This window comes from Pseudomassariella vexata (assembly GCF_002105095.1).
Source record: "Pseudomassariella vexata strain CBS 129021 chromosome Unknown BCR38scaffold_10, whole genome shotgun sequence".
Taxonomy (NCBI): domain Eukaryota; kingdom Fungi; phylum Ascomycota; class Sordariomycetes; order Amphisphaeriales; family Pseudomassariaceae; genus Pseudomassariella; species Pseudomassariella vexata.
The window spans coordinates 1,876,304-1,891,604 of record NW_024467965.1 but is presented as its reverse complement, the minus strand read 5'-3'; the positions used below and the strand labels follow the sequence as shown (position 1 = coordinate 1,891,604).

The window sequence follows — 15,301 nt, the reverse complement described above, 5'->3', positions numbered from 1 at the left end:
CCTTAACTCTTTGCTTCTTGTTTTCTTAGCACGCCGATTTTCGGGCTCGGTAGGTGTAGTATTTGCCGCTCGCATCACAGCATAGTCTTTCACAGCGGCTACGTAGAATAAATGGCTGAATAAGAAAATCAAGGTCATATATCATGGATAAAGCTGACGGAATGCAAATATGCCTGCACTCAAATACATAATTCGTGCCTGGGCGACTTGTACGCCTCTATATCTGCGGCCACACTTGCCCATAGATTTATATGAAGGCCAAAAAAGATGGTTTTTTCCTTCTTTCTATAATAGTTACTTCTAGTTTGAGGCGGGGTTTTTGTAGCCCTACACTTGGCCGTACCTGCCCATCTCCCATACCTGGTTTCGAAATAGAACTTAGTTATGTTTAGCGCCTCTTTAGCGCATTGAGTTAGCGACTAAGCCTCTATCCTACATCGTCCTCTGTAACTTAGAGCCATCAAGCTAAAATACGAGAGCTCTGGTCGAATTCATTTGACAAAGCATCTGACTCCAGCTCCAGGTGCCATTCCTATACTTCCTCACAATCCCGTCGACCATCATAGTTGTGACTTGCCTAAATGACCTCAAGCCACACGCCCATGATGTAGATTTCCACGAAGGCCACTCATTTACTACCTGTCGAGGCCACGGCTTTGCGAAGAATACAATCAAGTTCGAAGGCTATTTGGCACAAACTATGAGAAGCCGATTATGTAGTGAGTTTAGTGGTGGGGTGCAATTACTAATACCCGGCCAGTATAGATAGATGCGGAGGTAGTTAGGCTGCACAAAATCAATAATCTGGGGTGGCACACAAACCGTCTGTATAAAATTTGCTTTATAAGAATAGGAGGCTCTAAATCCATATCTACGTCAAATTAACTGGCTATATAAGTCTGGTAGATGGCAGCTAGCCAGTCTAGACATGTGGGCATGCACGGCTGGGGTGAGACGGTATCACTTCTTTACAAGACATTAGACCATTGCTGATCATAATGTGGAGCCTGTGAGGAGTATTTGAAACCATGGAACCTGCAATATATCAATACCATGAAGGGAGTTTACATCTAACACGGAAGATTACTGCACATGAGGTAACCAAGGCGGGCGATGCGAGGATGAAGCAGCAGACCCAAGTACAAGGAACAGTCGCACTGGACGTACATATCTCCCATCAGAGATGTTGGACAAGGGACGTCACTCAATCATTCACGAACTAAGGAGATAAGTGATGTGTTTGTACCTCGCAGGCAAGTTTTTGAAGTCTCCCTAGGAAGAAAAAATGAATATACAGGAATAGCACCAGTTCTACACGACTGCTCGCTCGAACCAAGTGGATCAAGAATCAAATGCGAGCTGTCCCACTCCAAGGGAGAAGCTCCTCCTCCTCTATCACCCCACAACTATCGCTTATTGCTGACCACCGAAAGATCCAGTGGGCTGGGGACCAGCCTGGGTGCCAGAGGGGGCACCGGAGTGCTGGCCACCCTTGCCGCCCTGGGGAGCACCGCTGGGGAAAGAGCCACCGTTACCGCCCTGGGGGAAGCCGCTGGCGCTGGGGGAAGCACTACCAAAACCACCGCTGGGGGCGCCCGAGGGAGCGCCGTTGCTTGACCCTTCACTGCCAAAGCTATCAGCGCCGAAGTTGCCTATGATAAATTGAGTCAGTGACTGTTCCCTTTAATGAGGATCGACGGATATTACATACCAGTGGGTTTAGCACCAGAGGCAGTGCCCGATGGGAAGCCGGAGGGGGCGCCACTCGCGCCGCCATGGCCACCGTGGTGGCCGCCGAAGCCACCAGTTGGGCGAGATCCACCTTGAGTACCAGAGGGGAAGCCACCCTGAGTTCCCGAAGGATATCCAGACTCCTGGCGCTTGGCGAAGGCCTGGCCAGTCGGTTCAGGGCCACCAGCGGAGCCAGTGGGGGCGGGGAAACCCGAGCCGGAGGGGAAACCAGAGGGAACACCGGAGGGGAAACCGGAAGGCACACCACTGGGGCGGTGGCCACCGTGTTGACCTCCAGTAGGGTGAGGGAACTCAGAACCTTGGGGGAATCCAGAAGGTCCTCCGTGTCCGTGTCCACCAAACCCACCGAATCCACCAGTGGGGAATCCGGAGCCGGAGGAAGGAGGCCCGGAGAAGACACCGGACGGCTTGCCCTTGCCATCAGCTCCGGAAGGACGGACCATGGTGGCGAGGGTGGTCGGGATATCCTGGGCAATGACCAAAGGAGAGGCTCCGAGGAGGAGGGAGAGGGTGAAAAAGTTGGCCTTCATTTTGATGGTAGGATGTTTGAATGGAGAGCTGTATAGGTGCTTGAGACAGATAAAAGGGATCTAATCGCCTGCGTGATGATGTGAATGAAAGTATTCAGCAAGCTGAAAAGTCTCTGACTTGTAATGTGTACAAGAAATGTAAAGAATGTGAAGAGAGTGAAGGTGAGAGGCTCAATTGCTTGATGGAGAGAAAAAGACTATTGAGGCCAGTCGGGAGAGCAACTGGCACTTATATAGAGATGTCGTCCATGGACCAGGCCGACTTGATGATCCCACCTTAGAACCATCTGGCAATACCGGTTCGACCTCCATAGCACCATGACATTTTCCCGTAGCGTACCCAGCAGGTCCAGCAAACGGAGTTTGACATGAAGCTAGTTCCTGGCATGGCTTTGGCCAACGGGTATTTCTGGAGTTGCCGGCTAGAGATAGATGAATGGTATCCTCTGCTGACGAGTCCTCCTGGAATAAAGACCCATGTCTTGACGGGTTGTTTTGTTTGCCAGTGCTCCCAGCCCATCTGACCCGGTAAGCCAAGTGATTGGTGAAGCGCACAGTTCACTCGCGTTTTCGGTAGATCCTGGGTATAGAGCTTGCCGCTAATGACTGCAGACGTGGGTGTTGACGGCTGGAACCCCACCGGGCCAGATGTCGTCGTAAGCTGCAGCGCCTCGAATTTGAGGCTGCGAGTGATGTGGGTAGTGCATCGGCGCTTAGTGCCCGGTTTGGGGCGTCGCTCGACCCACTTATTGTTTGTTCTCTGCTCATAAGTCTATTATTGATAGTTGTTTCAAACTTGCGTTGTTTCAACTTAAGTACGCAACACCATGGATGGCTCAGCGAATTTGACTTTTGGACGCCACCAACTCCCCAGCCCCGGAAGCTCCCTCCACAATCAGACCAGTGCAGGCATCTGTGTCGACGGAATCACGTTGCGCTGCGTCGAGCACAATGTGATTGTGGATCGCAGCCGGTATTGGTGACAACTTCGATGAACATGTCGTGCTATTCGTCATTGTTGATGTCGGCTTTGCTAAAGACGGATCGACAGCCCCTCCTCAGCTAAAGAGGCCAGCAGACAGAAACTCCAGATATACACAACGGGAACAAGATGCCATCCTGCAAGGCCCCGTCTTCCGTGACGCGACGCCGCGGTCACGCTACGTATCCTATTCAATTGGTTCTTGAGTTCAACATGGGCTGAAGTACAAGTGCATTGCAGATCCCCGTGGCTCTACTGGTAGCCCAAGGACGTCGAAAATTGTGAGCTGTCTACTGTCGAAACTTCGGTCGAGCGGCGCATATAGCTTATAGCTTGCAGCTTCGTTGAACGACCTGATCAGCCGGCAACTGCAAGACGGATCCCCAGCGGCAATAAGCGCATACACAATTGAAGACGATCCCCGAAAATGGCAGCCGCAACAGGTATGACCCCGGACCTCTGAATTTGCCATGAGTTTAGAGGTGTGGAATCCCCGAGACTTCCTCGAGGTCGTTTCCTGGTAGATGCTTGCCGGGGGCCCAAGCTCTTTGAGCCAAGCAAATTGCTTGCGAAGCCGCCCGCGCTCGTTCCTCCAACTCCCCTACCTCACAACTCAAGCAACTCGACTGGCCGCTGATTGTCAACGAAATTGACAAACTGAGCAGAACGTTTTCCACCCAGCCAAACCCACTCGGCGCGTTTCATGGTGCGGCTGAGTAATTGTGCTGCGACTCGCCGATTCTAAGCTGGCTGCTGAAAGCTTGATCCGCCTCCTGGAATCTCGCCTCCGACGCCTGCAACACAGCTCGCCAAATGCGTCATGGGCTCCCTCTCGAGCTCTGGCACGCCAGATACGGCATGTTTCTCACAGAAATAGCCATGAAATCGCCATGATCTACAACACTGTTGTCGCCGTATAACGGCAAACCGCGAGGACGATCGACATGTTCGGCTATATGCCAAATCATGCTCACGAGGACTGCATCTCCAGTCTCTCTACTTCGCGCCCCGCCAGAATCTACAGCGCTCTACGGCACGAGGAATCAAACTAGATCCCTGCAAGTCCCGTTTGGTGGAAGTCATGGCCTACCTACAGTGACGCACTGCCCAAAGACGCGTCACGGCTTGCTCGCTCTTTGCAATTGCTCTGGAAGTCTAGGCGACCGCGACCGACACGGTTCCAATGAGCAGCCTCTTTGGTGGTGCGGATGCGTCAGAGCCCTCTGGTCCATCGACTTTGGCATGGGCATCAATCAAAACCGTCGGAAATGGCGATGGGTTCTATTACCTAGCCTGCTTCACCAACCCACTGACGCCACAGCCTCGGAAGCTCATCAACGCGACTGGTCAATTTGTGCCCTCGATGGGTAAAGGAAAATGATGATCGCACCGGCTCAGAACGACAGCCTGGTGGCGGTTGCTCGATCTCAAAGCATTTGTTTTCATTTACGGACCTGCAGACCCCCAGAGAGTGTACAAACCAACCCACGAAGCCTTGAAAACAGCTTGTAATCCACCCCTCAAGGTAGCCTCAAAATACACTCGGAAGATCCAGACTACGCGACTCATCATGGGCAGCGGTCATGGGTGCACAGCAGGCCACTGCTTGCTCGTGGAGATTTCCATGCACCTTGATTATGTCCAACACTCTGGAAACCAAGATTTGGGCGGAGCAAACTGTTCGACACCCTGGAGACGTCTTCACAAAACGTATCATGGAGGAGCATGGCTGAGAAAGCAGCCAGGATTCACCAGTGAAGTCAAGCCAGCGCTCGTGTAGCCACGGCGACGATGATATGCCGGAACAACTTCACCCTGTCCCTAGCTCCCTCTAAAAAGCTGGCTTCGAGTCACGCTCATATAATACCTGTAAGCTATAAAGTGGTGAAGCGACTGGCCCAAGTCTGCCGCTGCAAAGAAACAAAAACATTGAATGGTCTAATGTCACTTTGACTGAAGACTTGTGACACCAGCCGGGGGACAGGAACTTGTCGTTTCGCGCGGTCGACGCATCGTACTGAGATGAATGAGACGGTCTTGATTCGTACCTATTGAAATTGTATCTAGAAGATCGGACCGTGGCTGCGCCTGGCGCCTGCAACGTGCATACCGACTGATGACAACAGGGAAAAGCTATGGCCCGAGACCGGTAGGCCCCGGAATCACTTCGAGATGATCTAGAATTCTTGAGTCTGTTGACAAGTCTGTCCTGCCACGACAATCGAAAGGCATCGAATCTCCCATCCCCAGTTCCGACGCTGCACAAGCTCAAGCGTGCGAAGCGGCGTCACCGGAGCAAAGTCACTGGCACAAGGCCGTTGTGGGACAGAGTGGCCAGATGCACATGTGACTAGAAGATCAATCTGCAGGTCCTGTTTAACGTAGCTTCGACGGTGACAATACTTCCCGGCCCTCGAGAGTTACGCCGGGGACTCCCGCATTCTTCAGTGAAGTTAGCCTAGCGGTGCCGTTCGTTGACGGGAAAGCTACTCAATCATCCGACGCCATCGCCATATGAAGCAAGCGACGGATCCTCCAAAAGATCCCCACAGACTGCACTGAGCGGCACATCGAGGTTGTCGAGTTCAATGCGTGCGCCCGTTGGGAAATCACTGCTCTGCGCTGCTTGCACGAGACTGCGGCTTCCACCACCTTGGATTCGCGATAGTCACGATGATGCGCAGGTTCGCTCGTATCCAGTTGCGCGTCAAGTTCGCGTCCAACCATCATTCGGCATTGGGGCGATGCTATTTTGCCCAAATAGGATGGGCCCGAGGCCTTCGGTCATTGGGCCGGACACCACGCTCTGTGATACCTCGGGAAGACTAGTGCATCCCCAAAATAACGCCTTTACAGTTTCACCTGCGGGAGCGCGACAAGCGACGATTGGACGTTCGGATGGCAGGTTGACAGCAAAGCCAGACGCCGCGCCCAGATGCTACTCTGTCGATGGCTTGTGGCAACACAACCTTCAAGCGCGTGGAGTCATCCAGCTTCTCTTGAGCTCGAGCTGGCTAACTGGCTGGCAACACAGGACGAGACAAAACATGTGAAGAGAGAGACGAGTGCCCCTGCAACAGAGGCGATAGCTGAAAATAACGATAGCACAAGTTGAGCAGATGACAAGTGCCGTTGCCTCACACAGAAATTGATCGGCAGCGGTGCTTGTCTGCTTGTAATTCTATATTTCTCTCCCATATCCATCGCGGCTCCTTATCCTGTCTTCCGATTCCAAGATCGATTTGCTTTCCCCTCGTTCTTGTTCGACGGGCTTTTCATCGCCAAGTGGACCCGGGCGTCGCCAAGCATCAATAATTGTCCAAATCGACATCGGCCGAAGCGCAAATCCACCAATTCCAGCCAGTGGCAGCATACTTCTACATAGTAGACGCGCACTGATCGGCAAGGGCCAGGGTTAGTTGCAGTCTTGGGACGGTGGCCACGAGGGATCGCCTTTCTATAACAAAACGAATATCGACCAAGCATTCGCGAAACTCACAGCGGAAGCCTCATATCCCATCTCTTTCTCTACGTCACCCTCATCACTTTCTTCGGTGCCTTGAGCACTACTACCGTTATTACCACCGCGCAAAGCCGTTAGGAGGCCGTCACGATCATTTTACGTCCGTAGCGCAATTTCCAGACAACGACCCCTTCCAGTTCCATATTGAAATCACTAACAACGTGGGGTTCCGATTTTGGTGAGCGGGGTCACGACAACTGTATCTCGGCTCTGGATTAGGACAAGCGAAACGAGCGAACGACAGACCGCCTTTCACTCAACAAAATATCCAGTCACAACGATTGCTGGTTCCACCTGGTCACTGTGAGATGTATAGTCAGTAAAGTACACCGACACATTGCAGACCTCGAACGATTTGAGAGACACTGTATTGGGATCCTCAAATTTACACTGCAATTCAGGTCGCAATTCAGGTCGCAATTCAGGTCGAGGGCTATATGTTCATCTGAACTGGGGATATTATTGGAACCTCACGGTCAACGACGCTACTCCTGCAGGACGATACCGTCCGCATACATGAGCCTGCATTTGCGACAAAATCTTCAGCTGGTCCACCAAGTACTATTCTCATAGTCACAAGTTGCGAACCCGGCGGCATTGACCGCCTGCCGATAGTCAATACTTCTTCTGTATCCACCTTGGACTGTTCTCGCGGGTTTCTGGAAATTGGCATTTGGCTTTACACACATCATTTCTTCATCTAGGAACCTGGAACTCAGACCGCAACTTGGCTGGCGCTGCACTGTCATTGGAGGCCGTCCATCCCTTCACCGCAGCAACGGTCTTTGTTCACGAGACTCTTATGGTCATCCAGCGAAACTACATTTAGACCACTTCGACCCCAGAGTCTCGTCCGAATTTCGATTCTTTGCCAAGGGCCTGGAAGCTCTCGAAACCTTCTTTTCTCTCGAGGAGTCCTTTCCGCCGGGCCGTTTCAGGTAGCGAGGCCAGATACTAGTTTCCCAACATGTCTTTCCTCTCACCTCGCACAAATCTCCATCGATCGGGCTCGACCGCGAGTGTAGCCGCTTCGGACACAACGTATCACAGCTTCCACGACATTGAGCTGTACGAGCCTGCTCCACGGCCCGTCCGCGTCAAGTCCCCGTTGCGCCACGACACTCCATTTGCGCCGGTGCCAATGCGCCGGCAGGACTCGGGCTATGAGTCTACCCCCTCGGATTCCAAATCGGCCAGCTCCGGGACCTCTCGCGAGTCCCACCGTAGGGTATCCCTCACATCGAGTCCCTCTCCACATACCCGGCCTCAAACACGACCGTCCATACATCGAGCCACCAGATCAACACCAACCACCCATACTACTGGCAACGACAGCCGACAGTCCGTGCTACGAGCCGCATCGTATCAATATCAGCAAACAAGCGGGTTCTTCCATTTTCCCAGCCCAGAGACATTGAGCGAGGATGAAGGCATCGAGGACGTGGAGCTTGCCTACCCCCCACCACCTCAGACAACACACTACTGGACAAGCGACCACACAAGGAAGTTGGAATACGCCGCCATCGACGCCGCGAGCCGCGGCGTCAAGGGGTGGATACTTCGACACATAGTGCCGGACTGCATCGTCCCTAAGTCCACCCGGCGCGTTGCCTTTGATGATGACACGGGCAGTGTGCGGCGATACCGACTGGAACTCGAGTGCGAGGACTCAGGAAAGGACTGCGGTCGGGGCGGCAAGAAGATGGGCTGGCTCTTTGGGCGATGATTGACGGCCGACAGATCGGAAGCATTGATTGATGATGAGCGTTGAACTTGCGTTGCATGCCGCATGGATCCAGGCGTTCTATACCCCCCCTTTTTCGAATTTCTTTTTATTGGAGTATATGATGTATTGTGCTTGGGGTTCAGCCAAGCTCTGCGCATATACAAAGGACGCACATGTGGTAGCACATGGAGAAGAGACAAAGAAATAATTGTTAATATTGGTTTGCTTTCTCTTTTGTTGGATTGGGATGGATCTGGATGGGAAAATTGGCAATACCACAACAGCGGTGGATGTTATTGGTATAGTCAAGCAAGCGGAGCTATTGGGGGAGTTCAGACATACTTAGACAGCGATATCTGAGATGGCAACATGTAATTTTAAATGTTGGTGGCTTTATGAATAGATTGAGAAAGCAGTATAGATTTGAATCATTCGAATGCTTTGTCTTGACATTTCTGCTAAGTTTGGGCAAATTGCACTCAATAGTCCACGATGTCGGGGCACACTCTACATGGTCTCCTCGCACCCTTAACCCGTCGCTCCGGGCTGTATCCGAATATATGCCGTCGACAACTGCCCGCCTTGCCGACACCAAGTGTAAAAATTGATTACCAAGTGGTTTCGATGATGTAAAGCACGATTGCCTTGACCCTTGAATGATGAATGGCTCAGCCGATGCTTTCTCTACGGTGCACTACATCAAACCAAAGCCAGGGACTCAATACTGCACAAGTTTGTTGGAGCTAACTTCGGCAACGGCTTCGAGGGCTGGAGTTGCTTAGCAGTCTCACTGTAGGATAAGAATAGGATTCATATCAGTTTCTACCATTTTTGAAAAATGAATCATTGGTGTTAAGATATTCGCATGAGTCATACCCAACACACCAATTGATCACTTACAAGGCGGTCGCTGGTTAGTGCATGTCCCCCACAGGATCATGTTTGTAACCTATCTAAGTAGTTGTGACGAAAAAGTAGATTTTGAGCCTGTGGGTAGGGTCCAGATAACAAATAAGTCATATTGAATAGTATAATGATCTGGGGAATAAATGGACGCAGAATCGGAGGAAGGCTTGCATGTGATATTGGATCGTTATCATCCTACTATATTAACACTCCACCGGCTCTCGTGTAGCTAGTCGACCGCTAAAACCGGAGGGTAACCCGCCTCCCTTTTGCTTTGAAACACCATATACTTCAGTATAATAGTTCTACATCATAGGAATCTCTGTCAATATTCAATTTGAACAATTAGATGGATAGTGTGGGATCACACTGGTACTGGCATTCCGGCTACATACGAAGGTGAAGAAGGGAGTACAGGTGTGTGTGGGGGGGATGGAGGGGCGTGAGGGGGAGATGGGGAGAATCCGCACAAGGGCACTAAAATATCCCACGTATCTCAAGTGTACCTCACCATGACCCAGACCACCGATTCCACAGATAGGTTTGAATGCTACCAAGTCTTAGCCGCTATTGTAATAACAAAAGCCCCTAAAACTACCTGTCCTGATCCAGGAATCCCCGAGGTCATCGTCTCAATTTCCCATCTTAGAGAGACTACGGAGAAGGCTTAGAGAGGAAACTAACTTAGAATGTCACATGGATTGTTCTTGCAATTACGATATGGCTTTCGTCGTTATATCTGTTGTTTCCGTACAAGTGGAATCAGTCTTGTAATAAAAACAGTGACAGGGCACAACTGTTTGCAAGTCTGAGAGAAGGCAACGCCTAGGGCAACTGCGTAATACAAGTACTGTCTGCACTTCTTATCCTACAATCAGTCACCCATGAGTCAACAGGCATCATCTGAACTTAACTAGGTTACATTCTTCGACCGCAAAGCTCGCGTATCATGGGTAAATCATCGTAAGAATTTCCAGCGCCTTCACTCTCCTAATACTACGCATAGATCATGGAGACCTTGACTGATACCGTGAGATAATGCTCAAAGCGATTTGTCTGTCGTTCCATGAAACTGAGTCAGGACTTTAATAACTGAAGAAGATGAACTTGGCATATGATTGATCGATTTCTACTGGCAATGTCGATAGCAGCTCACAACGTACACTTATCGGGAAGCCATAGCCACCGCTCTATCCCGCCCTTCTAAGATGTGTACGTCATTGCGCGTGGTTACCAAACCCCAATATAAAAGTGTCATCACGAACGTTTCAACCGGATTTATATCACATATCCCCTTTGAATAAGTCTGCCCACCTACAGAACAGAGAGAGCTAAACTCCCTTCCCAGGCGGTGAGCTAAGCATACAGTAAGTGACAGGACGTCCCAATTGGCAACATGTTCCACATATCAGGCGGCTTGCTACTGGTCAAAACATACAGCAGTCTGGCTGAAGTTTTCATAAGTCCTTGATGATTGGCAATGGTTAATCCAACAGCGCCCGCGAAGTGCGCACACGGAAGCCTCAGACGGGGAGCAACGTGGGAGCTCGGCCACTCAACCAACCCAGAACACAGTTAATGCACGGAGTGATATCGATGGATTTTTCAGTCAAAGACCTTATGATTCTGGTATTACTTTGAGTGCTTTAACTCGGTGAAAACGACGTGTGCTCTCTAGGTCGTGACGACTTGTAGCTGCAAATATGGTATTCACTGGGGGTGATATTGCTGCGCGATGTGATTTCAGGGGAAACGGATGCGCTTACCCCCGGCCGAATGGGTGGAGACTGCTTATTTTGTGTAGACACTTGACTGGCTGGTAATACCAATATTAAGAAGAAATTTTTCAACAATCAATACATATCAAGTACACCATGTCATAAGCAACTTTGGTCTAATGGTTAGGATCCAAGCCTTCCAAGCTTGGGGTCGGGGTTCGATTCCCCGGAGTTGCAATTATCATCTTTTCTTTTGCCTGCTCAATATTCGACTCATGAATGTACGACTCTCCGTACCCACCCTTCCAACTACGCTGGTGGTTATGATTGAAATGTTTTACCAGGTGCAGCGTCCCGCTAACGATCCTGATCCACAAAGTACCGTTCGCGTACGGTGGCATGATCACGAATGTCTTCAAAAATCAAGGCAGATGCATAAAGTGCTGCCGGTTGGTTTACCCAAACGGTGGTTGACTGCAGAAGGGTGGCTACTTTGATGGCAACCATGAACCTCCTGATAGAAGTTATGAGCCTCAAACGCGCTTCAAGTCGATGAATTTGCCCTAAGGTTGAATTGGACTTTTCGCGTAAATGCATTGAGTGCCCAACGTTGGAAGGCAATCTAATGACGTCATGGGAAGAATCTTCTCAGAGATCGTCGTTGCCACGACCGGACTTTTTGCAAGTTCGATTAACTGAGAGTGACCACTACCATCGCCCATTCGCAAAAGCCGAGTAAAGCCGACCGACAATGCGTCTTGTGCACCTCCTGCAGAGTGTAACTCTTCGCGGCAGAGATTACCGGCCACTCACGTGACATTTTGTGTGTGTCTCATGTCTAGAGTCCGAGAGCTTGCGGTTGCATATCAGCGGATCACTGCTCCCGTATTACCTTACTTTACACAGTGCCCGGCTAGCCCGGTAGCCGCAATACTTCTCGTCCTTCTTTTTTTGTTCTTCTTTGTTCATTGCCACCCAAGATGCTGCCGTCGCCGTCGGGCAGCCTGCCGACCCCGTCCATGGGAGGACCAAGTGCAGCAGGAGCAGGAGCTGGACTGGGAGGCTCAGCAGTAACAACAGGAGGAGGAGCCGGGACAAAGCGTCCGGCTGCATCCGAGCTGCAGCGAAGTGCCGGCTCGGGCGCCACGCCGTCCAAGAGACATGCCACCAAGTCGTCAGCCGGTTCTGCTGTTGGTGCTATGTCTATGTCGGCTGCCGGCACATCATCGCAAGGGGGCCCGGTGCAGATGCCTCAATCGATATCACAACCGATACTCATGCCGCCCAACATGGTGTCCGAGGACCAGCTCATCGGCCGGACGCCTGACCAGTTGATCGAGACCATCTTGCGCATCCAGGCCCAACACCAGCAGTATGTCGCAAACATATCCGCACAGTACGACACCATCAACCAGCAATTGAACGAGCTCCGTGGAAGTCTAGCCGCCTTCTACCATGGGCAGGCAGCATCGCATCAGGCCGCCGCTTCAGTATGATGGTTCTTTTTTATGTCTTTTGCCCCATCTAGAGGGGGAGAACAAAGGGTGCTGACCGTTGTGCCACAGCAACTACAGCGTTCGCCCGCAGGGTATCCCGAGCCTCCTCGAATGTCGCGACCAACCGCAGTCCCCGTACCCGCCGTACTCCCGCAACAGCAACAACAGCCCCCGCTAGGTCCTCCGCGATTGACACCATCGCATCACAATCAGCGTCCCTCCAGACCACCGCCGCCCCAGTCTCCGCAAGCGCCACATACCGACACGCGTCTTGTGCCAAAGACGGGGACTGCGCAGTCCCCACAGACACCAGGGCCTCCTGCCTACGACTACAGGACAGTGGGCACAGTCGAGGAGGTATGGAAAGAATACAAAGAAGGCATGGATGGCCAGCCCGCTATCGAAGAGCTGGACGCCACTTGGGGGTCGAGATGGAGACCAGAGCCACGCGGGCGGACGTGGTATTCGAGGCGCAAGGTGATATGGGATAAGATTAAAGAGTACATCGCGGACGGCATGGACGATGAATCAGCGGTTCGGGAAGTGGAGAAGCTTCGCGACGGAGGCACCATCAACAAGCTGATTCGCATGTTACAAGAAGAGCGCAAGGAGAAGGGAATTCCGGACGACAACGTGGGCGCATAAGAGAGCACGGGAAAGAATGGCGCTATTCTTGGGACCAGGCGTTGGTCTGGGCGGGATTGAATGATACCCATGGAAAAAATATGCAAGGGAGTATTACATGAAGTGGATTGCGGTACCACGTCCTGCAATTTAGGCAGGCCTTTCAGGAAATTCTGGTCGTTACTATACACTATCTTCGAGTTCACAGGCTGGACAAAGAGTTGGCAATGTAAACCACTTCTTTCGTTACCATCTCAGACGCCGTGAGCCAAGGGCACGAAGATGATGTTGAAGCCTTTATTGGGATTTTCACAAGTGCAACGGGGTAAGCTATGTGTATAACCTTCGCTATGAGAAACAGCGGGGTCGCTGATCTGGTCCAACTGCCACTTCGGTAACGCCGACTAAGATCGTCAAGTTGAATCTCATACTTGGGCACTTCGATATAATGCACGCAAGTCCTACCTCTGACCATCTGCATCGGTCGTCAAGAAGTGCGTGTACGTCCATATGCATTACACACCTCCTAAGCATGTCAGCCGTACGTCCCATCAGTATGCTGAATCCAATAACAGCCTACAGGGCGAGATATCCGTATATTCTCCCTACACCCAGCTCATGCCGACCTCAACAAGAGTACCAATGCCCATTCCACGGAAACTGGTGCACGGTCACATCACAAGCGTTCTCATGCTACTCTTTAATGAATTCATTCCATGGCGAAGCTCCCAACCATGTCGACTGCCACGCCTGCTTCGAACCCGGCGCCGAAATTCCCAACCATACTACCCAGCGGGCACACACCCTGAAGATGAGTCGTATGGTTCATCGCCCAGGCCGAAAGATCACACAAAAGCCCGACCGAGGACCTGAACCAGCAACTCCAAACAGCCCAAGATCGCCGCGCTTCCGTCGCCTGGAGACGGGGTCAACTGGCTAGACTGTGCGATCTGCCCCACGCCACCGGTGCATGTCCAGCACGGCCAGGTCTCCATGCCCAACCGTTGGACGACCGCGCTGATGTGGACCAGGAACAGGTAACGTTTGTGCAGCGCTGGACCAAAGGTCGGCGGTGTGGCCAAGTTATGTTGAGATTCCGAGCCGGGGAGCGTGCCATCGTTGGCGAGGATTATTGATCCGGCCAAGGCGAAGTTGAAGACATTACTGTTGGACCAAATTGACCGTCAAAAGATGAGGGACCCACTCGTTCTAGAATGAGGTATTTTTGGTAGTTATAAGGTCTGACAATTACTCGCCCGATGACTTGCCGGCTGCTCGCAGTGAGATGGAACCTGTCCACCTGTGTCCAGGACAGCAGAGTCATCGCCTCCTTTTCCGCACCCGACTGGCTAGAAGTCAAGTATAGCAGAACCGCCGGTCGCTTTTCTACGTAAGCCTGACTACAAACTTAATGTTTCTATTGCAGGGCAAGTAGAAGATGACATCCTGGTGATAGTCGCGTTTGGAGGGCAGTGGACTGGCGGATGGGTATTGTTTTTGTTGGCCGGGAGGTTATTGGCCGTCCTGGATATCAGGGAGGGATATTGCGCTGAAGTTAATCCTGTCGTATTGGCAAGGAATGGTGATTGATAATGGAATGGCGAAGCTGGATCGTACGCTGTGCAAGGCTCACGGGTGCTGGGGTGAGGAGGGTCCGTGAGATCTGATTAAGACGAAGTTGAATATCATCTCCCGACTCATTCAGGGGGGTTGGAGTAATAGGCAAGCGAGAATAAGGAGTTCAACATTGACTGGATTTTAATGACAGAGGTCCTGTGTCATCAAGTTTGATTTGGACTTGGTCTAAGACAGAGATACTGTGTTGTTTCTTCTACTTGCTGCCACCACGTTGCTGTTAAGAAGTACTCCCTAATACCATTTATTGCCCAGCCATTTCTAATAGGGGTGCTATTCGAGCCACTTCTAGGATAGCCCGATCAACTCAATAGTAACGTCGTAATGCTGGGGAATCAGTATTGATCATCACGAAATTGTAAATAGGGGTCCTGCCTTATGCAAGTACTCAGAATACACTAGACGCACT

At 51.4% G+C, this 15,301-nt stretch overlaps 4 protein-coding genes and 1 non-coding gene across 5 annotated transcripts; 4 read left to right on the top strand and 1 right to left on the bottom strand.

Moving 5' to 3' along the window:
- Positions 1-1,413: 1,413 nt before the first annotated feature.
- On the bottom strand, positions 1,414-2,282 carry BCR38DRAFT_487463 (uncharacterized protein; the record flags this gene model as incomplete). Its single annotated transcript, XM_040864161.1, has 2 exons — positions 1,414-1,652; positions 1,712-2,282. 2 exons carry the CDS (start codon positions 2,280-2,282, stop codon positions 1,414-1,416), a joined length of 810 nt encoding a protein of 269 aa, XP_040713800.1.
- A 5,529-nt stretch (positions 2,283-7,811) lies between these two features.
- On the top strand, positions 7,812-8,504 carry BCR38DRAFT_323778 (uncharacterized protein; the record flags this gene model as incomplete). The annotated part of the gene is made up of 1 exon (XM_040854789.1): positions 7,812-8,504. A coding segment is annotated over one exon (693 nt), but the record flags the coding sequence as incomplete, so codon positions are not given.
- Positions 8,505-11,302: 2,798 nt separating this feature from the next.
- Positions 11,303-11,374, top strand: BCR38DRAFT_t243. Its single transcript has one exon. It is a non-coding gene; the product is annotated as a tRNA-Gly (tRNA).
- A 782-nt stretch (positions 11,375-12,156) lies between these two features.
- Positions 12,157-13,278, top strand: BCR38DRAFT_487461 (transcriptional activator of glycolytic enzymes-domain-containing protein; the record flags this gene model as incomplete). The annotated part of the gene is made up of 2 exons (XM_040864160.1): positions 12,157-12,627; positions 12,703-13,278. 2 exons carry the CDS (start codon positions 12,157-12,159, stop codon positions 13,276-13,278), a joined length of 1,047 nt encoding a protein of 348 aa, XP_040713798.1.
- Positions 13,279-13,491: 213 nt separating this feature from the next.
- BCR38DRAFT_38740 (uncharacterized protein) lies at positions 13,492-14,291 on the top strand. Its single transcript, XM_040857506.1, has one exon. It carries the CDS (start codon positions 13,706-13,708, stop codon positions 14,195-14,197), a length of 492 nt encoding a protein of 163 aa, XP_040713797.1. The 5' UTR covers positions 13,492-13,705; the 3' UTR covers positions 14,198-14,291.
- The last annotated feature ends 1,010 nt before the right edge of the window (positions 14,292-15,301 follow it).